General features: G+C 39.3%; 1 protein-coding gene across 4 annotated transcripts; it reads right to left on the bottom strand.

Moving 5' to 3' along the window:
• Positions 1–1,460: 1,460 nt before the first annotated feature.
• Positions 1,461–25,191, bottom strand: C6H5orf63 (chromosome 6 C5orf63 homolog). 4 transcript variants are annotated; one of them, XM_071098520.1, is made up of 7 exons: positions 25,057–25,191; positions 23,216–23,317; positions 20,019–20,183; positions 10,578–10,698; positions 4,665–4,721; positions 3,954–4,009; positions 1,461–3,546 (listed from the first exon to the last, which is right to left on the bottom strand). In XM_071098520.1, exons 4-7 carry the CDS (start codon positions 10,689–10,691, stop codon positions 3,459–3,461), a joined length of 315 nt encoding a protein of 104 aa, XP_070954621.1. In that variant the 5' UTR covers positions 10,692–10,698; positions 20,019–20,183; positions 23,216–23,317; positions 25,057–25,191; the 3' UTR covers positions 1,461–3,458. The 4 variants fall into 4 exon arrangements, with proteins under 4 accessions (XP_070954621.1, XP_011708453.2, XP_070954620.1 ...); XM_011710151.3 differs by having other exon boundaries at positions 1,461–4,009; XM_071098519.1 differs by having other exon boundaries at positions 1,461–3,997.
• Positions 25,192–25,206: the final 15 nt, after the last annotated feature.

Genomic DNA, 25,206 nt, shown 5'->3' with positions numbered 1-25,206 from the left:
GACACACACACACAGACACACACACACACACACACAGACACACACACACACACACACACTTACTTCCCTGGGACAAACTCAGAAAAACAGCATCAGCTGCCTTCACTGTACAGCCAAAGCTGCTTGCTAAACTATCTCTTGCCTGATTTCCCAGGAGAATTAGACCACTATGTTCTTCTTACCCAAGGACATACATTCGCTTTCCAGTGAGTCCAACTTATGCCCCTCCCTCTTGATATGAAGTGACTCCCAACCTTTCTACTTTGGTAGAAAATAAGTGAGAGGACATCTTATTTTTAAAAAACTCCTCCAAAGATCCTCTCTCCCAGGTTCATAATAATCCTCCACGTGATCTAGTATTTCCTTGAAATGTAGCATCTATTATTTCTTCGTGCCTCAGCCAATACTTTAGTTTGAGCATCCTATATCATGGGATTCTTGTTTGAAATTCTAGTATCAGAAATTTGTTGTTGAAAACCTGTTTCACCTTTAGTCTCTGCACTTCCTGCAAACCATAACCACGTGGTTATACTCAGGTAAGAAGGGCTCCAAGAGAACAAATGTCTCTAGGCTTTCTGGCCAGCCATGCTTTCTGAAGGAAACCAATGGATTGTCTCCATCTTAGTTGAGCAGACACTGAAAGAAACTCTTGGAACCTTTCCAACTGGTGGTCTAGGAGAAGGATCAGCAACCTAGGACCTAGGGGCTACACAAATCTCACCCTGCCTGGAGAAGGCAGGAATGTACACAGAACACCCAGACACACAAGTGGAGGACCTTGTCTGTGGCATCCCTGGTTGTATTGAGAGTGGGATTGTCCTGCAGGACTACTAGAAGGGACTGTTGAGCTCAGCAGGCTTAAGGACAGGAAGAAGGACTGCAACAGGCTGGGGCAGGGAGGTCAGACATCCCTGAGTAGTCAGGAGCCAGAAGGACTGACTATGGATAAAGGCAGAAAGCATGGGAGGCTACTGCTGCTGGGGCAAAAGCACATTAGCTAAGGCCTTCACAATATGGATCCCAATCTACCTTGCCAGTCTCATCTCCTTCACTCTCCTCCCCTTTACTCCAGCCACACAAAGCCACCTGGCATTTCCTGAATATGCTGTGTCCTTCCACACCCTCATATTTTTACATATACTGTTTCCTTATAGAATACCCTCCTCACTCCCAATCCCCATCCATTGCTTCTATTCAGCCATCAAGACCTAGCTTAAGTCTAATTTTCTGTGAATCATTCCTGCTACTTTCCCCACCTGGTACCATTTGACACATGTCAGTTCCAGCCCTCATTGCACTATGCTATGATTTATTCACTTGTCTCTCCTTGCTCCTTAACAGATAGTATCTCAAAGACAAGGACTATGATTTATTCATTTCTGTACTCCCACTACCTACTACTGTGCTTCAATGCTGTAAGGACTTGTATTCTCTACTGCTATGTAACAAATTATCATACATTTAGCAGTTTAAAACAATACATATTTATTGTCTTTCAGTTTCTGTAAACCAGAAGTCTAGACTTGGTGTGGCTGGATTCTTGGATTAGAGTCTCACTGAGCTGAAATCAAGATGTTGGTCAAGGCTGCAGTTCTCATCTGTCGTTGTGGATCCTCTTCTAAGCTTACTGATTATTGGCAGAATTCATTTCCTTGAAGCTATAGGACTGATGTCCCCATCTTTCTGCTAGTTTTTGGCTGAGAACTACTCAGTTCCCAGAGGCTACCCAGTTTCTTGCCATGTGGTTCCACTAGGCAATTCACAGAATGCTTGCTTTCTTCCCGGCTTGCTAGAGTACATCTCTCTACTTTCCTCTTTATAACTAAGCAGAGAGAATTCTCTGCTTTTAAAGGGCTCACCCAGTTAGGTCAGGCCCACCCAGGATAATTTGCCTTTTGCCATATAATGTAACATCATCACAGCAGTGATATTTCCACCCACACTCAAAGGGACAGGGAATTATCCAAGAGTGGGGATCACTGGGGTCATCCTAGAATTCTGTCTACCCCAGGGTTCAATATTTGTGTCAAATAAATGTTCTAGAAATTTGTAAATTATAAACACTGCTATTCAATTGCTAAGATTTTGTTCTTTTCTTTTTCTTTCTTTTTTTTTTTTTTAAGAGACATGGTCTCACTATGTTGCCCATAGTGACTCAAACTTCCGGGCTCTTCTGCCTCAGCCTCTCAAGTAGCTGGGACTACAGGCATGTACCACTGTACTCAGCTTAAAAGGCCTTTTCAGTTGCTTCCAGATTTGTGTTGAATCCAGAATGGTTGGGGATACTGTATGTGAGGTAACAGGAGCCCCCTGCAATGAGTCCACGGAGTACTGGAAATCTGGGGCTGTGGGGCAGGACCTGGCCTGCCAACTGACTGGCTGTGTGACCTTGGGTTAAGTCCCTGATATTCTCTGAATTCAGATTCCTCCTCATATATAAAATGGGAGAGTGGGACTAGATAATGTCTAAGGTCAGCTAGCTCTAATATTCTATATTAAGACTGAATCATCCTGATCAAATTAAAATCTAGTGACTCACAGTATCCAAATTCATTCAAATAGTTTAAAAAATAATTTCATTACACATGGAATTGCAGTGGTAAGATTTTAAGAGGAAAGGCAGTTTTGTTTTCAAGTGAATCCATTTCTACACTGGCTTAATCTGACTAAATATAAATAAGGGTATGCAAATACATTTCTACTCTTTACATAGAATGGCAAAGAGTATTTTATCTTTAGATGACATATTTATGAGTGATTTTTTCCAAGATATTAAAATTTGATTTTAAAAAACCTACTGTCTTAAAATAAGTTAAATTGGCCGGGCGTGGTGGCTCACGCCTGTAATCCCAGCACTTTGGGAGGCCGAGGTGGGCGGATCACAAGGTCAGTAGATCGAGACCATGGTGAAACCCCGTCTCTACTAAAAATAGAAAAAATTAGCCAGGCGCAGGGGTGGGCGCCTGTAGTCCCAGCTACTCGGGAGGCTGAGGCAGGAGAATGGCGTGAACCCGGGAAGCGGAGCTTGCAGTGAGCCGAGATTGCGCCACTGCACTCCAGCCTGGGCGACAGAGCGAGACTCCGTCTCAAAAAAAAAAAAAAAAAAAAAAAAAAAAGTTAAATTAACTCAATGGATAGTAACTGAATAACTACGAAAGGCAGTCCTCAAATATTACAAATCAATTTAATAACTGTGTAGAGAATGTTGAGATTTTTATATAAATTTTAGGGGTTTAAGTCTTTCTTTTGTTTTTCTCAAATGATGCCTTTTTGGCTAGGATAATAATTCTCTTCTACTCAACAAAAATGAACTCTAATTTTAAACAGGTATTATTAAATCCCACTGAATAGGCTTCATGCAGATGTATTCCTTAAAACATCCCTTTATTGACTGTGCACAGTTATTAACAATTCACATTTCACTTTATCTACTGAGTGGAAGAGCATTTATTCTTTCATTAAAAAGTTAAGCCCTCCGGGGCAGCAGCAGGAATGCAGAACCTTCTTCCTATAAATGGCATTGCCCAGTGAATGTGAAGTGCTTCTCTATTAATACAAAAAGGATAAATAAGACAAATGGACTTCTCTCTCCCTCCATCATCTCCCTCCCTGCCAGTATGCTCTTCTTATTTCATAAAATGCCATTAGGCAAATAGTTCCCACACTGATATGTCCATCAACCAAAAGAGGAATGTCAACATTTATTTGGCACCACTGAATTCAGAACATCCTTAGGGTTTTGTACAAGTGACAAAATGAGTATCAGGCCATGGTCATTTCCTTAGGAAGATGCTTTATGGGAGGAGAGGGTGGAAAATCATGAGGACATAAGTCAGCCTCCAGTACTTTGCTGCTCAAGTTTCAGGAGCTGTTTTTCAAGTTTTGAGGTGTTTACTCGATGCATCATCAGAAACTGGCCATTCAAGTGAAAGACAGGAATGTCAAATTTATACCTTTCATACCAGACAGAGTTTTCTGGAAGTGTGATGTTTACCTCCTGTAAAATGAACTGAAACAGAGACAGACTAAAAGCTCTGTAGTTTAGAGACCATGGGGTGATGTAACAACTGCAGTGATAAACGGATCCCCAGACCATTTCTTATGCTGTTTTCCTTATAGTTGCTTTTTTAGGTCCACAGTCATCTAACATCCCTGATTTCCAAAACTTGACTGGTTTCATTAGATTTTCTACTTCCTGATCTTGCTGCTTTTCTGTTACCCTTGTTACATTCCGCATCAGGACAGTACTCAGTTCCAATGAAATAAAACATGTCTCAGTCGGGAAGCTGACTGAGAATTAGGACAGAAATGTTTTGGTTATAGGAACTGGAAAGGTGTATGTTACATGAAAACACATTGGTGCAAACTGCAAAACAAGATAAAAGGAATGAGGCAAAAGTTTAAAGAAAACACGAATACTGCACCTGCTAGTTAACTTTGACTCATTAAGAGCCAGAGTAAGAAAACCAGTACTGCTCAGAGAAAAGTACTTAGGTGTAATGAGTTTTATGGTAATAAGCACTAAACTCTCTCTGAAGAATAGAAAGAAAATTTAAATGAAAAATCATTTAATCTCTTTTCCTAAAGAAAGGATCCAGGCAGATACTTTATACCACATCTAATATTCATTCCACATACATAAAAGCCACACTGTATTATATTACCCTGTTTTTATACGGCTTGAGTACTTCCTTGGCTTCATCACAAAGGGGGCATGGGTCCTACAGGAAGAAAAAAAAATCAAGCGATTAAACCCAAAGAATGGCATTTGCCCTTACAAAAACAAAACAAAACAAAAAACCCCTAAGAGGCAGATTATACTTATTTTAAAGAATAGTTTTCTGTCACGTTAGTTACACAGCTTTTCCAAAGTAAAACACTACCACAGAATCTTATAAATAATATTTCATAGACTCTCTGCATTTTTTTGGTTGTTTTGTTCTGATTTTTCTCCATAAATGAAGCTATGTGTATGTGTATTATACATACACATAGATGTTTCTCTTTTTCACTGATCTAAGGACTTTGTCCTTACTAGGTCAGGTGCACCCTTGTGGCCTCATACAGTTGGCCTGGCTGACACCATGAGGATGGCTTAAAGTCTGTTCTGACTGAAAAGCGCTGAGCCTTGCCAGCCTGTTTTTCCTAATCAGTCCACAGGAACAAACCCATTAGAATGGAGTTAGATAGTAATTGCCTCATCTTTAAAAAGGAAAACAAATCTCTATTCACTTCAATGATTATTGCACTGCCTGTTTTCTCATTACAAGTGTCAACAATAAGTTTCCTGGACAAATTCTCCACCTGAAGAGCAAACAACTTTTAGTGTCCATTGTTTGCACTCATAAACCATCTAGCAGAGAAGTCTGATGAGAATACTATGGATCGGCAGATTTTATTTTTTTCTACTTTCTCCTATATTTTTATTATACATTTATTATATATATTATATATATGAGACTATATTTTTTTATTATACTTTAAGTTCTAGGGCACATGTGCACAACGTGCAGTTTTGTTACATATGTATGTTTGCTGCACCCATTAACTTGTCATTTACATTAGGTATTTCTCCTAATGCTATCCCTCCCGCCTCCCTCCACCCGACGACAGGCCCCAGTGTGTGATGTTCCCCACCCTGTGTTCAAGTGTTCTCATGGTTCAATTCCCACCTATGAGTGAGAACATGCGGTGTTTGGTTTTCTGTCCATGTGATAGTTTGCTCAGAATGATGGTTTCCAGCTTCATCCACGTCCCTACAAAGGACATGAACTCATCCTTTTTATGGCTGTATAGTATTCCATGGTGTATATATGCCATATTTTCTTAATCCAGTCTATCACTGATGGACATTTGGGTTGGTTCCAAGTCTTTGCTATTGTGAATAGTGCCACAATAAACATACATGTGTGCATGTGTCTTTAGAGTAGCATGATTTATAATCCTTTGGGTATATACCCAGTAATAGGATTGCTGGGTCAAATGGTATTTCTAGTTCTAGATCCTTGAGGAGTCACCACACTGTCTTCCACAATGGTTGACCTAGTTTACACTCCCACCAACAGTGTAAAAGCGTTCCTATTTCTCCACATCCTCTCCAGCACCTGTTGTTTCCTGACTTTTTAATGATTGCCATTCTAACTGGTGTGAGATGGTATCTCATTGTGGTTTTGATTTGCATTTCTCTGATGACCAGTGATGATGAGCATTTTTTCATGTGTCTGTTGGCTGCATAGATGTCTTCTTTTGAGAAGTGTCTGTTCATATCCTTTGCCCACTTTTTGATGGAGTTGTTATTTTCTTGTAAATTTGTTTAAGTTCTTTGTAGATTCTGGGTATTAGCCCTTTGTCAGATGAGTAGATTGCAAAAACTTTCTCCCATTCAGTAGGTTGGCTGTTCACTCTGATGGTAGTTTCTTTTGCTGTGCAGAACCTCTTTAGTTTAATTAGATCCCATTTGTCTATTTTGGCTTTTGTTGCCATTGCTTTTGGTGTTTTAGTCATGAAGTCCTTGCCCATGCCTATGTCCTGAATGGTATTGCCTAGGTTTTCTTCTAGGGTTTTTATGGTTTTAGGTCTAACATTTAAGTCTTTAATCCATCTTGAATTAATTTTTATATAAGGTATAAGGAAGGGATCCAATTTCAGCTTTCTACATATGGCTAGCCAGTTTTCCCAGCACCATTTATTAAATAGGGAATCCTTTCCCCATTTCTTGTTTTTGTCAGGTTTGTCAAAGATGGTTGTAGATGTGTGGTGTTATTTCTGAGGGCTCTGTTATTTCTGAGGGCTCTGTTCTGTTTCATTGGTCTATATCTCTGTTTTGGTACCAGTACCATGCTGTTTTGGTTACTGTAGCCTTGGAGGAAGAATCAATGTCGTGAAAATGGCCATACTGCCCAAGGTAATTTATAGATTCAATGCCATTTCCATCAAGCTACCAATGACTTTCTTCACAGAATTGGAAAAAACTACATTAAATTTCATATGGAATCAAAAAAGAGCCCGCATTGCCAAGACAATCCTAAGCAAAAAGAACAAAGCTGGAGACATCACGCTCCCTGACTTCAAACTATATTACAAGGCTACACTGGCAGATTTTAAAGGCTTCTCGGCCCTTGACTGAACAGGGACCTGCTATAGGTTCTCTTGCATGAGCTCAAAACAGACCCCAAATTACTTATGCTTATATAAAACCTTCTTTTTAACAGGACAGGAAGAGATAAGCTATTATGTAAAAGAGAGGCCTTTCCTCCAGCTTAACTCATAGCTTGTTTTGAAATAAGAACTTAGACTATTAAAGGTTCTTTCTGGCCCTAATTTCCTAGAACAGAGAATTGGCTTATCATGTTATTATTAGCATTAGCAATACATAGATTATGGATAGTTTGTAATGTTTTAAGATAATCATCCTAAAATTTTCAGAGAAAGTTTCAAAAAGTCAACACAGGATCTTAAAAGCAAAAAAACATACTAAATTCAGAAGTACCAAATGTGCTAAACTTTTGCTTTTATATTAAAAACTTTAGAAGAATCTACATTGGGTTTTTTGTTTTGTTTTGTTTTTTAGACCTGGGGTCCACAGAAGTCTATGCAAATTATACCTGAAAATATGTGTATATATTTTTATGAAGAAAGGCTCATCAAATTTTAAAAGGATAAAGAACCAAAAAAAGATACCAATGGGATGGACCATTCAAATATCCTTCTCTAGGATTTTCCATGACACTTGTTATTTACTCTGTCCCTAAACCATAGTGGACATTGTTGGGTTGGCTGCCCACCACCCACTCCCCTTTCTTGTAGCAAGCATGCTATAATATTGATTCACAGGAACTACTCTCAGCATGTGGCTGATTCCATCCCAGAACAAGAAAGGTGAGAAACCTGACTTAGGCTCAGGCAATCAGTACATCCTATCCCTCAAGAATGGGCCAATCAGAGTTTTGCTGGAGTTTCTGTAGATGTCTGAGATGTGAGATCTGAGGCTTGGGATGGTTGCAGTCATCAATGATGTATTAGTCCATTTTCATGCTGTTGATAAATATATGCCCAAGACTGGGCAATTTATGAAAGAAAGAGGTTTATTGGACTTACAGTTCCACATGGCGGGGGAGGCCTCACAATGATGGCGGAAGGCAAGGAGGAGCAAGTCACATCTTACATGGATGGCAGCAGGCAAAGATAGAGCTTGTGCTGAGAAACTGCCGTTTTCAAAACCATCAGATCTCATGAGACCCATTCACTATCACAAGAACAGCACAGGAAAGACTCGCCCCCATAATTCAATCACTTCCCACCAGGTCCCTCCCACAACATGTGGGAATTATGGGATCATAAGATGAGATTTGGGTGGGGACACAGAGCCAAACCATATCACATGAGAGGAACCAAAGAGGGATTTAACTCCGAGGATGCAAAGCTGAAGAGATTGTTAACATGTTTAGTTCCTAAATCAAGATGTTCCTGAAACCAGACCAACTCCAAAATCTTTTTGTTTAACTCACTCTAGGAAGTACGTTCTATTTTTCATAACCGATAGCAATCTGATACTATACTTTTAAGCATTTACTTCACTGGATTATAAGCTGCCAAAGGTGGGAGTGCCATCTTCTTATGTGCCTAATGGTACAGAATAAGCATTAAGTATAAATACTAAGTTGAATGGAAATTGGTGTGTTTTTTTGTTTTGTTTTTAATAAATGTTTTTGGCTATATCAGCTGCTGCCCAAACTGAAGAACAGTACAGAACTGTTAGGCTGAGTGAGCAACACCAGCCTTAAGGGATTATTTAACTTCTGTGGTTTGCACATGGGTTTCCCATCATAGACTCTCAGATGATGAAATATTTTTGGTTCCATAATTTCCAACAGTGCAATATATGCTTACAGATATAAAAAGTAGTTTAGATTAAATATTTTCATCAATAAATTCATTTTTAAAACTCATTAAACTTCATTATTAGGTAACTGTCATATATATCCAAATTGCTAAAATGCCTGAAATCTCAAAAACCTATTGAAAAGAGATCTTTGTTTGAACTGCAGTATTATTCACCAAAGTTACTTCTATTAATCTGCACTTTATTTCTTTTTTGTTAAGTCACACAAAGTGATGTTAATTAGCAAAAAAGGAAATCAGTAATATCTGTATTATAATTTCAGGGAGACAAAGCTGTTAAACATTTTAAAACTAGCTTTATGGCTTAAAACTAGTATTAGGGATAAGAAAACAAGTACAATCAGTCCTCATTATTTATGGATTCCATATTTATGAATTTGCCTAATTGCTAAAACTTCTTTGCAACCCCCAAATCAATACTTGAAGTGCTTTTGCAGGTATTCACAGACATGCACATGCATAGAGTGGTGAGAGATTTCAGTCACCCGAAGCACTCATTCTATGCTGAGGTCAAACAAGGTGATGCTCTGCCTTCTTGTTTTAGCTCTCATACTGCAAATGGAAGCTAGTGTCCTTTTCATCGTCTGAATAGTGCCAGGATTTTTGCATTTTTGTGCTTTTCATTGATGATTTCACTGTTTAAATAAGCCCCCAGACATAGTGCTGAAGTGCTGGCGAGTGTTCCTAAGCACAAGAAGACTGTGATGTGCCTTATGGAGAAAATACATGTGTTCGATATGCTTCATTTAGGCATGAGTTATACACAGTTGCTATTGGCTGTGAGTTGAGTGTTAATGAATCAACAATATATATTAAATAAGGTATCTTTATTAAAACAAATTTTTTCTCAACTTTTATTTTAGGTTTGGGGGTACATGTGCAGGTTTGTCACATAGGTAAATTGCATGCCACTGGGGTTTGGTGTATAAATGATTTCGTCACCCAGGTAGTAAGCATACACCTGATAGGTAGTTTTTCGATCCTCACCCTCCACCCTCAAGTAGGCCCCGGTGTCTATCATTCCCCTCTTTGTGTCCATGTGTACTCAATGTTTAGCTCCCACTTATAAGTGAGAACATGCGGTATTTGGTTTTCTGTTCCTGTGTTAATTTGCTTAGGATAATGGCCTCTAACTGCATCCATGTTGCTGCAAAGACATGATTTCATCTATTTTATGGCTGCATAGTATTCCATGGTGCATATGTAAAAATAAAGTATCTTTAAACAGAACCACACATAAAATAAGGTTCTGTATTTGGTAGGCTGATGAAAATATGACCAGAGACTCATAGGAACCTGTGTATTTCCCCTAGGAGCAATGGTTCAATATTCACTAATTCAGGGTTCAAGGTGACTTTATAGAACATAATTACCACAAATAAAGATAATTGATTGCATTTCTAAATGATACATTTTTAAACATCATATTATAACCTATACGTCATTTTTTTCAATGTAGGGGCCAGATGACCATTAAATACATGAATTTACCCTCTGATAATTGGGAGATAATAAGGCATCTGGGTAGAAAACTGAGTTGCTGCTGTTGTGCTGATAAAGAAATTGAAGAGCAGGTCTGAAGAACGTTTATTCCATTGCCTTTCCTTTCAACTTTGTCCCCTTTTCTTAAATGTACAACTTTCTTCACCCAACAATTTTACTTTTTCACTTTGTACCTTTGTGAATAAGGTCAGCACAGGCAGAGTTGTCTTAGAGGCAGAGCAATTTCTCAGGAAGAGTCCAAAGGCGGATCTGGCAAGCGGCATGCTATTTCCTTGAAACCAGAGCATCTTAATTCTGCCAAAAGAAAAATAAAGCAGTAAACTTATGTGCCCTAGAATTGTTCCTTACAATATGAACAGTAATTTGCCAGCTTATGATGGAATCTGCAGGCTTTAGAAGTGTTTCTTCAAGTCCAGGAGTGCTGGAAAGACCTAGAAATTTGGCAAGTCTCTCTGACGTCTCAACGTTCATTGTATTCCAAACAAAACAGAATTTAGAATAGAAAAAAACCCCTTGTTATGAATTAGCTGTGTGCCTAATCACTTGGTTTCTGTAAGTAAACTGCACGGGTTTGTTAATTTGAATACAAAATTTCATCTGCAGATTTTGCCAGCATCTTGATGATCCCCTAAAATGAGGACGTTTCCTGAGATGGTTTTTATTCTCATGGATACCTTATTATACTGGCAAGCATTCAATAACACCTAGCCACTGTCATGGTAAAGAAAACAATGAGGGCCAGGTGCCATGGCTTACACCTGTAATCCCAGCACTTTGGGAGGCCAAAATGGGCAGATGACTTGAGCCCAGGAGTTTGAGACCAGCCTGGGCAACATGGCAAAACCCTATCTCTACTAAAAATACAAAAAATTAGCTGGGTGTTGTGGTGTACACCTGTAGTCCCAGCTACTCAGGAGGCTGAGGTGGGAAAATCACCTGAGCCTGGGAAGTTGGGGCTGTAGTGAGCCATGATTGCACCACTGCACTCCAGTCTGGGCGATGGGCATGATATCTTATCTCAAAAAAAAAAAAAAAAAAAAAAAAAAAGAAAAAGAAAAAGAAAAAAGAAAAGAAAAGAAAAAGAAAAAGAAACAATGGGTAGGCAGCATAAGTACCCAGGCAAAGGTTCAGACTATCCCTTATGAGACCTATGCTTCTCCACTGTGAGACATAAGAAAACACAAAGGTGGCTGGGCGTGGTGGCTCACGCCTGTAATAGCAGCACTTTGGGAGGCCGAGGCATCACCTGAGGTCAGGAGTTTGAGACCAGCCTGACCAATATGGAGAAACCCTATTTCTACTAAAAATACAAACTAGCTGGGCATGGTGGCGGGAGCCTGTAATCCCAGCTACTCGGGACCTGAGGCAGGAGAATCACTTGAACCTGGGCGGCGGAGATTGCGATGAGCCAAGATTGCGCCATTGCACTCCAGCCTGGGCAACAAGAGCAAAACTCCATCTCAAAAAACCAAAAACAAAAACAAAAAACACAAAGCTATACTTACAGGAACTATAGGAGAGAATCAGGCTGAGTTACCTTGTCAGAAAAAAAAAATCTACTCAACTCCTTAAGAAGTGTTTTAAAAGGAGATTATCATAACTTTTGGAAACCTTATACACAAATGTACTTGTGTTTCTACTGGAGGTATTCCAGTAAGAACAGCTTGGTGATCGCAGCATCCCAAACACTAGGCTTTGAAGCTTCCTCATCCTGCTACTTTGCTCAACATAAGACATAAGTCCTCTGTGATGCTACAATCATTCTGTTTATTCCTAGTTATTCTACTGTCTCCAGCTTTGTCCTTAAAACTGTAAATATTATAATTTCACTTTAAAAACACATGTGCACTGTTGGCATTGTCATTCATCAGTATTCCCAGGATGAACTAATTCCTGAGATCATAACTTTTAAACTTTGCTTTACTGTATCTCTGCAACTCCATCTATCACTTTCCCCTCCCTTGCCTTGGCAAGTTGCAACTGTAAAGTTTCTCTTTCTGTTCCTTGAATACCCAATATAATTTCTTCCTCGTTTTGCACTTGCTTTACTTATGCATGAAAGGCTCTGAAGTAGCTTCTCCTCATTTGGCCTGGGACTCATGTCATTGCCTTGGAGGTCTTAGTGACTAACTTACCAATGTTAGCCCATCACTCCCCACCCTCACACCTTGCTGTAGTTTTCTTTTGCCCTTTACTATCTAAAATTATTTATATCCCCTCCACTACAATGCAAGTTCTATAAGAACAGGTACTTGTTCACCCCCGTATCTCTAAGTACCCACAATTAACCTGGCACATAATTGGTGCTCAAATATTTATTTGGATGTTAAAAGTATTAAAGTGAGCTTTTCTCACCTTCTTTAATCTTACCTCTAACCCTGATTAGATACTCAGTATGTACAGCAGTCACTATTTGGGCCTATTCTAAATAATAAAGATCAGTGCTCCTCAGGGTACCCACAAAATTTTGAGCTGAGGTACTGCTGCTGGTTCTAACCCCTTCACCACCACCTCAAACCTTGCCCTCCTCTGCTCCACAGAGCATGACTATATTAATTAAATGTTAATCTTCACTGGAGACCAGGCTCCTCAGTGTAAGATTAGCCTTAAACTCATTTCAAACAGAATGATATAACTTTAGAGAAAACCACCAACCCATATCACGCTAGAATAAAGACCACAGAACAAAAAGACCGGATACTGATCCATGAAAACAATGATCATTCTCTTATTCTTCAGCCCTTACTCTTCCACTTCTACTTGGATCTCTCTGCCATCTAAATGATCCTGATAAATGCATAAAAAAGGAATATGATGAGAATTTTGCAAGGATCTGCTTACCAGTTGTTCCAAGGTAAAAAGTGGATCTAAACAATTTCATAACATTCTGTGCTACTCTCAATGAAGTGTTAATTACTGGTATATACATTTTTCTATAGATTCAGCAGAATAAACAATTTTCCAATAGGTAAATGTAGTTGGAGACATATCTTCTAAACACAGCTTTGTCTACACAGGCTATAAAAGTGGAGAGGAGGTACAGAATTGTTAGCTATATTTACTCTAGGTAGAAACTTATACATCATGGGATTTGGAAAGTCTCTATGCTAATGGTGGCACGCCCTTCTAGAAGAAAGAAAATTAAAAATTAGCTTTATTAAAGGCAGAAGAATTAACTTTATTTAAGAAAAAATAGTTTTATTAAAGGTCCCTGGAAATGAGAAGGATTAGGCCATCTGTGGTGGTGACCTGACTACGACCAGGGCAGTGAACTGCAGCTACATGCTTTTGGTGAAGGGATTTAAGATTTATTGATGTCTAGCTGAAAAGAAATGGAAAACACTGCTTTTACCTGGCTGAGTTGAGACTGAGGTATTAAGGCTTCTTTAAAAACTTCAAATTCACAACGGAAATCTGCTTCAGTTTTTCCAACATGACAAAACACAGCATGTGGTCTTGGTTGCACCCAAGACAAATAAAACCTGTCATAGTAAGCAGAGTTGCTATTCATTCCAGATTTGCTGGAGTATTTGTTCAACCAATCTACACAGCTAAGTAAAGTTTTCAGTGATGCTACAAACATTCTGTCTGTAACTAGTTCTTTTTTCCACTGTTACTCTCCATTTCTACTTTTTTACACATTTTAAATTGTTTAAACATGGCACATCTTTTTACTGAGAAATGCATCCATATTATGCAATTTTACTACCTGCATATTCTTCAAATACTCTTAAGGTATATGCATTTTATCGTATTGTTAAATTAACTTATATCTTTAGAAGCACTGTATTATAAAATTAGAGTCTGACAGAAAGAAAAAGCTCACTAAACCTCTTCTAGGCAGATAGTACGCTAAAATTCCTTAATTTCTGGCATTTACTTAATCCTAGAAAAGAAAAAATGAAAAATGATATACTTCAATGGGAACTCTATAATATTCTTAGAATATTTTACTAACTCTGTAAACCCTAACACCATTGCTGTCAATGTCACATTCACCAAATCATGCCTTCTTGAAGTAAAATCTTAATATGGGCTACTCTGTCAATGTGACATTTTCATTAGTTCTATTATTTTTGAACAGTATCTCAGCACTATAAAAAATATCCTGAAACGTGGTCTCTGCCTGTTAGCTCATGACTGTCAGAGGACAACACTTTTTTGATTATGTCATTGAATTTAGTCATGAAATATGTGTCCTTACTACACACAGAGACACGATTTTATCCTTCGTATTTTGTTATATGCCTCTATGATATGAGCAAAAAGAGCTGTGTTCACAATATCAAAGAAGCACAATTGGGTCACCTTTGTCACAGACTAAAAAAAAAAAGCAAAAGACATAAGACTGGATTTAGAATGTGCTTAAAACAAATTCCACAGCCTAACAATAAAGATGGTGACTCCTGCTGTTTCAAGTCCAGTGCCCCTCAGAGGCACGGATCACCCTGAAAGAGAAAGGGAATGCTGGCCTTTCAATAAAACTGAGGTTGATTTCAGTGGTCTTTATGGCAGAGTCAAATACAACATGGGAGGAGGACTGACTGGACCAATTCAGCCCTCCTTGAAGCAAGATAAGAAAAATAACTTTATAGTATTTTCCCTGCAAGGCACTGAAGGGCACACCATTAAGGCAACTGATTATAGTACAAAAAGAAGCCAGGGTCATTTGAGTCTTTATTAAAGATTATTCGTTTCGTGCATGAGGAGCTGCCCAGGCTATGGCTGCACATCGCTTGCATGGAGCTCCTGGATTCTTCAAACACTGTGTGTGTCTGATTAGAAGGGAAACAACATTATTCTTGCTTGAGGAGAGAAACTGACCTTCACTGACCAGAATTTTTATTCATACAAAGAATCTTTTGGCACACCAAATTTTCAAGCTCATGTGATCCCTCATCAGCAAGCTGCAGTGTTAGTTCATGTGCAAAATCAAAAAGTCTGCATCAGCCCAGGTACCGCCTTGGTTATTCAACAGATAATGTTGGAGCTTCTTCACAAGAGTATAATGTAAATTTAATGCTGAGCTGACATTAACTAAACACTATTACTGTAGCTCTCACTGAACCTATGTTCCCTAAAGAAGACTCAGGGCTTCTGTTCAGTCATTTGTGCCATGTGAGAAGTTAAGTGCTCTATTTCACATTTATTACCATCTAAGTGTAACATTCCTATTTTTACCCAAATGACTAGAAACATGTACAGACACACACACACCTCTTCTGGGAACAAAAACATTATTTTAGATTACTGGAAGTTTATGAAATGAGGTGAGGTTGCTCTTAGGGGACACATCTGGGTCACTGGGCTCTACCAGTCCAGCAAAACAAGGACAATTGATGCCTCCCCAGTGTGCCTGTGTGCTTTTGGTCAGTCATCTGTGTCCAAACCTCCCACTCTCCCAAACAAGTGGGAACCTAGCCTGGGATCTTGGGTGCAAGGGCAAGGGAGAAAATGACTCTTGTGGAGCCAAGAGTGACAAGAAGAGGCACCACATAGGGACAAAACCAAAACTGAAAATTGAGTAAATACTTTGATGTGTCAATTCCAAGGGGCTACACAGAGGGAAAATGAGGCTTTTGAACGGAAACAGGGAGTGGGGAGTAGAAGGCCCAATCTGGAGTGCGGCTCTAACTCACTGGCATCCATGAGATCAGAGGTGCTTTTCTAGTGTCTCAGCCTTAGCGGCCAGGGTACCTGGCCAGGGGGAAGTATTAAGGAGGCACAGCCAACTCAAACAAAATATTGCAACAGAGATACTGAGCTAACCACCCTCCTGTGGGCCCGACTGTACGTGGTGTCACGCTCAGCTTCATTCTGACTACACAGTTTGGACTGCAGATTTGCTTCCACACAACACATTAAACTATGAATAGGCCTACATTATGGCCCAGCCCTGGGGACTGAGACGCAGCTCCTCATACCACTCCCTCTATGCAGCTTCTACTTCCAGATTTCAGTGTCAACAGGTTTACCACACAGGGGATGAGAGAAGCCAGCAGAGAATCAGTCTCCAGAAAGGATTGGTCACATGAGTGCCTGGGACAGAAACTCTTTATTTCCCTTCAAATTATGACCATGACAATTTCTAAGTATCTAGATGTCGCTATTCCACTGTTTGGACTCAATGGGTGCTACATTAATTTGTATTCAACACAGTGCTCAGTGAAAACATTCTTTAGCTATTTGAAGTGTGGGCCTTGCCTAAGATTGCAATTTCACTGAAGGTATACAGCATTTACATATCCTTCACTTAGTAGATGCGCATCCCCTTCACCCTTCTAGTTCTCAGTAACATTAAGCCATTAATTTTTTATTTTATCCTGCCTGGTGTTTAGCTCATTTTTTCACCTCTAAATAAAGCTCTCAGATGGAGTAATCAACTCCACATGTTTGATACAAGTAACAAGACTAACAAGATGTATTTCAGTCATACAGATTCAGGAGAAAGGTGTTGAATTCTTAACTAAAACAATAAGTTTTATGTCAGGTTTCACAGTGATTAGTGAACCAATGATATCATTCACTCATTAGTTCCACAGTGGGGATGGAAAATGGGTTAAAAATGAATAAGAGTTGATCCCAACCCATGAAAAATCTGGTCAGAAGTTAAGACATGTGTATGTGCAGGTAAATTAGAAATACAGGAAATACTGTAACAGGGCCATATAATTCAAATGTTGTAAGAGATTGGGAAAGAAGAGTATTATAGGCTAAAATTGGAGGTGGTTTCATAAGAGAAGTATCTTAAATCATTTCATTTAGGATTTGGATATGTAGAAAAAAGAGAAAGCTTTCCAAATCCAGGGTTAGACACAAAGGTAATGTACGTAGGAATGCCATGGCTATTTGATGGGGGAAACCTTGAGTAGGGTAAAGAGACTTCTGCTGAATAATAGTGGAAAATAAGCTTTGAAGGTGGACTAGGATGAGCCTGTGGAGGATTTTAATGGTGGTATGTGTGCTGTGTTGTGTATGTCTTGGGAACCACTGAAGGGTTCTGAATGAGTGATGTGATAAAATCAGTGTTTTGAAAGATTAATCTGGCAGCAGCAGGCAGAAAAGACTGTCAAGAAAAGGAGAATGGAGGTGGGAAAGAGAAGTCAGTTATGAAAATCTAGGTGTGGGATGCATTTATTTATTCAAAAATTATCCAATATTTTTCATGTATCAGATACTATTATAGGTGCTGGGGTATGGTGATGAACAAGAAAGTAAGGTACGTTGCCGTCATGGGGTCCGTGTGCTAGTGAAGAGACTCTTTAATGTCAGGCCACTTGAGATGGTGATACGTACAGGGGAGAGATAATAGCAGAGTGATGTGATGCTGACTGAGGCAGGTTCTTTAATTAAGGTATTCTCTGAGCAGGTGTTGTTTGCGCTGGAGAGGAAGGAGTATATGCAAAAGCCTGTAAGTGAGGACAAATGATTTATTGAAAGAAACAGAAAAGATCATACGGCTTAAGCAGAGTACAACAAGGAAAAGGGGATACAATCAGGAGATGAGGTTAACCCACAGTAAGCAGGGGTCAGATCATGTAGGCCTTGCGGGTTATGTTAAAGAATTGAGATTTTATTCTAAGTACAATTAGATTTACAGGAGGGAAGTGACATGATCTCATATGTTTGAAGAACAGATTGTTGCAGGGCAAGAGTGGAGCAGGGATGCAGGTAGAAGGCTACTGCAATAGTTTGGATGAGACGGGATGGTATGGACTAGGGCAGAAATAGAGTCAACAGGACTTGCCAATGAATTGGACATGAGGAATTAAAGAAAAGAGGGCATTAAGGACAATCTCAGTTTTGGTCCCAAGCCTCTAAGTGGGTGGCAGGGCCTGTTACCAAAATAAGAAAAACTGAGGCAAGAACAGATTGAAGAATATGTCAGACCAAGAGCTTGGTTAGGGACATGTTAGAACTCACATAGAGAATGACATACACAGGTTTGATACTCAGGAAAAAAGTCCAGGTCTAAAGATAAAGACTTGAGTCTCCATCAGTTTAAGGATTATATTTACAGCTACGAAACTGGGTGAAATCATCTAAAATTGTACAGAAAAAAAATGAGGGCCGAGGATAGATCTCTGAAGCAATTCAACATTTAGAGGTTGGATCGAGAGGAACCAGCAAAGGAGGCAGACAGAACAGCTGGTGAGGTAGGAGGAAAACCTGAAAAGTGTGTCATTACAGAAGTCAATGAGAAAGCGTTTACAGAATGAAAGAATTGTCCATTGTCAAGGAGACTGATGAGGGCTTGACTAGAATAGGGACAGTGAAACAATCTACCACAAATCAGAAGAGATGCATCTAATGATTGCTTCAAAGGAATGAAATCTTTCAACCAATGCTACCCGTAAAATGAAATACCTTAAGTGGTTCTTACCCAATTTAACATCTTAACTAAAAGGAGATCTTTCTGGAGAGGATGGAGTGGGGAGGGTGGGAAGAGTGAAAGCAAATGTTGACTGGGTATCTCAAAAAGAGATGATCAAGGTAAAAATCTCCGTGTAAGTTATAAAGCAGAATAGAAAAGTAAAGCTTAAGTACTGATTACTAAATAATACTAAGAGATCACTATTAATAATAATGATTCTATTGACTGAAATGTGCTTTTACTGGCCTCAAATGAAAGATTTAAATCTCTATTAACAGCAGTCTCAGAAATAGGGAATTGCAAAACTGAAAAAAATTTCAAATAGAAATAACTGAAAGTTTTCTCACAAATACTATTTAAACAGGAATTTCTAAGATAAGACTGTTTAAAGATTCAACATATTTATCTGCACCTAAGTATGCCACTAATCTAGGTAAGACTGACTAGCAAATACCTTGGCACCAGGTATCGGCTTAAACTTACTCAGCCTTCACAAAATTATGAAGGTACTGAAATTTAGATTTTGAGAAATCAAGGTTTCCCCTTGATGGGTTTTAAGCACAGGCCAGTTCCCTTCCAGTTGCTTTTCCCCAATATTTGTTTTTATTTCTCAAACAGGGAAAAATTCAGTACTATTATTGTTTTACCAAGGATATCCTCAATTCATGTACATCAAAAAAGAAGCCGCCTAAGTAATTGTAAAGGTGGATTTTATTCACAATCTTTAAAGACAAAACTTGTTCCAAGTGGTTCTGAGTAAATTGTCTAGAGAGGTCAAAATAAATTTAAACCAACACAGCTCCTACTAACTAATCAGTCAGGGGAATTAAGCATAAATGGTATCATTCTTCATTTTGAGCTTTGAAGTTATTCTTCATATAGAGTTTCTGTTGAAATTCAGCATGTTTGAATTCCCTGTGTTCATTTTTAGGTGAGGATTTCATAAACATAAGCCCCAAAGAGAGAGGTAAATCCTCATCTCCTAAAGCCTCAGTTTCATCCACAATTAAATGGAAATGCTACCACTTGTCCCATTCTCTCATTTTAGAAACCCAAAGGAACTGTGCCTGGGGCTTTGGGCCTCAAGCATTCTCCTGATCAGAGAAGGGGAAATCCCATGCTAAACAAATGCCATGGGAATAGGCTATGACTAAATAAGGCCTGGAATAAAAAAATCCAAAGTAGTTTTTACCCGTAAGAGCCTAAAATAGACCCTTAAAGAGGACTCAAATTCACTTACAGGTCCAGGCAGAAGTTTAAAGTTGTTCATTGCAGACTCTCTTTTCTCACTCCTCAATCATAACTGGTAAGTGCTGGTGTCAGAAGGAACCAAGTTGGAAAATGGGGAAGGTGACACTAGGGCACTCATCTTGCAACTGTCTAAGTATCCAAGATGGAACTCCCCCTACAAAGAGAAAATAATGAATTTCTCTTTCTATTAAACACATTTTAAAGATGATTTTAAATGAAAGATCCTCTTCATCTTGGCATTCTCTTTCCCATCCAGAAGCACTGCTATCTTTGCCTCCGCGGTGGCAAGCTGACAAATGTAAAGTGGAGGGGAAGAGGAGTCTTCAGTATAAGCAAGATTTTGTTTTAGAATCTTTAGATCTTAGCAGTCACACTTTCCAGATCATTGTTTCAGAGGAGTCTACTCAGTAATGGGGTTGGTGCACATGACAATATCAGGGAAGAGTTTCCAAACACTCAGCTAAGAAAATAAAATAATGATGCTAATCAAGAACAGTAATGTACACTCACCATATACCCCCTCTAGTTCCCAAGAGTCCAAAGAGAATTCTGGACTAATTCCTGTTAACACAATGGGTTTGTACACACTACACCCCTCCCCTCCATCCTCAACTCCAAAGATACTGACTCAGCAACTGGCCTGGAGCCAGAGCAGCATATTCCAAATTCAGAATGTGCAACAACGTTCGGTTCAATTATGACATAATGGCTGCAAAGCTGTTCCTGAAAGCCAAGAAAACCTGAATAATGTGGTTGGGTTATATCATACATGAGGACTTAATAGAGTTTAAAAACCAATTTGAAAATTCCTTCATTCCATAAAGATAGCATTAAGATGAGGGCAAAATCATTCTAGTTCAAGGGATGGGAACAAAGTATATAAGGAATTATGCAGACTCCTTTCCACGTTATCCTTCTTAACCAACATGACCCATTCCCTTTGAAGATATCTCTTATACTTAGTACTGACCTAGAAAGAAGACAATTCCATTAAACATCTTAGTCTTACTGTACCCAGCTAGTAATGCAAGTTTCCCTGCTATTTAAAAAGCACATAATCCCATTTCCAAAAACAACTGTTTGCAATTCAAAAACCATCCACCCAGGCAATGTCTTCTCTTTGTCCCTAAAATTCCAACCACTTTCAATTTATCTTGTCAAAGAGGTGAAGTTATCTTTGTGCCCCCACAAAACCTAAAAGACGTTTCATTCATTGCTAGCCATTTTGTAGCAAGTGACTTTGGACATTGAATTGCTAAATCCAGCATTTCCCTGGACTTGTGATAACAGTTAAGACCCAGGCCTGTAGAAATAGTGTTCAATCTGAATGTTGGGAGCCATCCACTCCTGCTTGATGTTAGGCTGTGGCATCCCTCAGTTATGCGGGATTCTACAATCTTTTGAGTCTATTCTGTTTTTTAATAGCTATCATTGATAGAATTTTTTAATGTTTTGGAACTGGAAGTGACTTTGGAGATTCCTCTTGCTTTATGTATAAGCAAACTAATGCTTAAAAAATACTACATTTTTTAGTTCATTTCTCTATATTTTCTCCTGGAACAATGGCATATTTTTATATATAATGAGATCAACACAGAATTTCAGAACTAGAAGGGATCTCCAAGTTCAACCGTCTTTCTTCCAAAAAAATCTCAAAACACTTTTCATATTAATCCTCAGGGTATACCAATTAACAGATACTTCATTTTGTATAAGGCTTAATTTAAGGATGGAGAGAATGAGGAAAGTCTCAGTTTCAGACAGAATTCTTTTACCATAAGAATTAGGCTCTGTTCTCTAAATTGAAAAAGATTCACATTCATTTCATTTTTGAACCTGGAAAAATGGCTGAATTTACTGAGTTTTTCTTCACTGGATAGAAGGACTATGTGTTTTAAGAAACAATGAGTTTTAAAAAAATCAAATAATTCAACGTCATGTCCTTCCCTCCTGACTAAAAATCATTTCCCCATTATTTCATGATTAACATGAAAAAGCACTGGAACAACGAGAGTAAATTCATTTGTTTCCAGTTGTAACAATGTGGTTTCTGCTGCAATCCCATTGGCAACAGAAGGCATCAGCATATACCACCACTGTCCTATTACAACACAAAAAGCTGTCAACTTTGAACTGCTCTGAAATGTTGTTAGTAAAGTAGACAAGACAAGCGTGGATTTCCTTCAATATTATTTGGGCAACCTAGACTTAAAATAGTGACCAGACTTAGGATAGTGACTCTACAGAGGTTCTCTATGCTTAAGGCAAGACCAAACCAAGATACTGGTGCCCTACGTAAGCTAATAATTTGGCACACTTTCAAGCAGATACCCTTCAAATATTTGCCAAACAGGTGTTTGGGTGAGGCATTGCATGGCAGACCTGGAGAGAGTGTGGAGACAGGATTGGCGGAAGCTTTCAGCTTGCATATTCTAAACAACAAAGGACCCACAACTGACCAGGTCAGATCTCCTTGGAAGGCAGTTTGAGGAGCATCTAATGGATTCCCAAATACACTCTTCCCTGCTCCAAGCTGTTTATTAAAGCATTACTTCTGTCTCTAGTAACAATCTGAAAGGAGGTTACTGCTTTATATTCTTTTCTCTATCTTGTTACATTCCCAGTGTTTTATACTTTTTATAGATCCAACCTCCCTTCAGGGACACTATATTTTCATTTCTACAGCTTGTACTGAGCATTTGCAATGTGCCAGGTGCTGTGCCATGTATTGGAAATATAAGAGTGATTAAGATATTGTCCCTGCCCTTAAGGAACTCACACCTTGAGCAGGAGAAAGACTCACAAACAACACAATACCACAGTGATGAAGGCTATAACAGTAAAAAGGCTGTTACTGGATATTACTGGTGAAATGGTCTGATATGCTTGGAGATGGATACTTTCTAAAAATAGTAGGTAGGTACTTTCAGTTTGCCTCCATCTCTAGAAACTTTAACTTTGGTAAGGATTGGAATAAAAAGAGAGTAACATTTTCATGTTTCCTGTTCTCCGTGGCTGTACTGGGATGGGAAGTTAGGGATGTGGAATCATATCTATGCTAAACTTAGCCAAAACTTTTCACTTGAATTTTCTTCCCCAAATGATTTTGTCCCTAGAATTAGTTATGCAATACTAGGGGAAGGATAGAGGAAGCTCACCTAGTCCCGGCTGTGTAGTTACACATACCTGATCCAGATGATTTCTCCTCTTTGAAATAATTGCAAACAAGATTAAAACTGTATTCAGGAACTATTCCAGCTGGCTTTTGGCTTCCTCTGATGTATACTCCTTGAATAAAGCAGTAGCAAAAATTAGATTTAAATAAGGAACATAAAATCACCTCACTACTTGTACCAGATCACCTCAAGGTCCTGCTATGTGGGAAACCCGAAACCCTAGCATTAGAGTAACTGAATACATCAGCCAGCTAGAGTATACACAAGTTATGAAATAAAAAACTTTAATAATAAAAAATAACCTATTTTAAAGGGATTTCTCACAGTGCCTCTGGGTACTTTAGAGCCAGGCATCTGGAACAAAATAGAAACACAGTCCAATCAATTCCGAAGTTGGAAAAATCCTCGTTTCTATTACTTACCTGCCAACAGTCCATCTAAATAAAACCACACAGTCACATATTCCTCTGATGAAGGAGACAAAAAAATATTGATCCTTCCTTGGCATGTGGCTATTGCTGCCACAGCAGCAGGGAAGAAAGACAATCTGAGGATCCTGCCTGTTTAAAGCACCAGCCCCACCAATTTTAATTTTCACAACAGGGCCTTTCTGGTTCCAGGCAATTCCTCAGTAGAGCAGGACCCAGGTTTCTGGGCTACAATATTTCACATAGAACCATGATTAGTTCTGCTTTGCCCCAGTATTATAATTATCCAGTATTTCCAGGGTGTATCTTTTTTCCCAGTGTTTTAAATCTTTCTGCTATTTACCTATAATGTACCTCAATGTATACAGCTCCAAATATTGGTAGAGCGCTTCACATGCATTTTTATAAGCTAGTCCTCAGAATATGACCAAATGAGAAGACTGTGGCCTCTAATAGGCACCTCAGCTTGTTCAGCGTTGTGCACCAAGGCACAGCTCTAGTGGCTGCTTAAACAAGGCAATGTATACTAATGCTGGGAAATGCGCTACAAAGTATTGGGATATAACAGATCTTAGACACTATCCCTGTCCTTGAGGAATTGAGAATCTTGGGGTCAAGCTAAGGCCATACTATGGATTTTTTAAGGGCACTAAAATGTAAAGTACCACATACACACTATTTATTAATAAACAAGAATAAAGATCACCCAAGCCAAACACTCCTTGTTAAAGACAGCGTTAGAGACAGTCACAAGTCTTAACTGACAATGACATTTTAGTGGGGACTTTTCTACCCTTGGACTTAAGAAACTGTATGAGCTGCTATTTGTCGGAAGTGAATATTTGTTGAGAATGTACAGTCTATGATTTATTCTCTCACTGTTCAGTACCCAGAGGGTTGCTTTTGCCCAATAAGGCTGAGAGGAGATCCAGACAGCTGATGCAGAGAGCCCCGGCACTCACAATGTTCCCTGCTGCACCTTTCAACCTTTTCACCCCAATTAAAGGTCAACATGGCTGCTCAAAAATATTTATTTAAAAAGGCAGTCTGCTCAGCGGGCTCCCAAGTGTGATTACACTACCACTTCATAGAATTCAATTAAACCCAGGACGGGGCATCTGTGAATCACCGGAAGAGTATGAAGTTGAGATGTTTTCGGCTTTCTCTTAAAAAAAAAAAAAGCTTCCTTTTCCCGCCCGTCATTTCTTTACTTCCCAGAGCGCCATCACAGACACACGCACACGCGTTTATAATCTCCCCTCGGGTGGTTCATGGATTTATGGCTCCCGGTTTAATTAAATTCCCTCTAACGACAATCTAAATTGGCAGCATGCGGCACAGCGAACCCCCGCCAGCCTGCGCGTAGGCTGAGAGCCCGAGACCTGCGAACGCCCACCCTCGGCGTGGGGCTAAAGGCACCCACCTGAGCCTCACGCCGCCAACGTCTCTGCTTCCGCCCTGCGCCGGGCACTTCCGCCCTCACCCGCCAGGCGCCGGCCCCGCTCCCCGCACTTCCGCTCCACGCCTGCAACACTGCCGGCTGGGCTCTCAGATGGGGTCCCGCCTACGCTCT

The sequence above is a fragment of the Macaca nemestrina genome, chromosome 6 (genome assembly GCF_043159975.1).
Source record: "Macaca nemestrina isolate mMacNem1 chromosome 6, mMacNem.hap1, whole genome shotgun sequence".
NCBI classification, from domain to species: domain Eukaryota; kingdom Metazoa; phylum Chordata; class Mammalia; order Primates; family Cercopithecidae; genus Macaca; species Macaca nemestrina.
The sequence above is the reverse complement of the archived record's forward strand: the minus strand, read 5'-3'. Positions and strand labels throughout refer to the sequence as shown.

Bases quoted from the DNA above. Each gene is read 5' to 3' on its own strand.
- C6H5orf63 (XM_011710151.3), bottom strand. From the start codon at position 10,691: ATGCTCTGGTTTCAAGGAAATAGCATGCCGCTTGCCAGATCCGCCTTT. The intron at 4,722-10,577 runs GTACAAAGTGAA...TTCTTCCTGTAG, and splicing joins TGCTGACCTTATTCACAAAG to GACCCATGCCCCCTTTGTGA. The intron at 4,010-4,664 runs GTAATATAATAC...TCTCTGTTTCAG, and splicing joins TCAAGCCGTATAAAAACAGG to TTCATTTTACAGGAGGTAAA.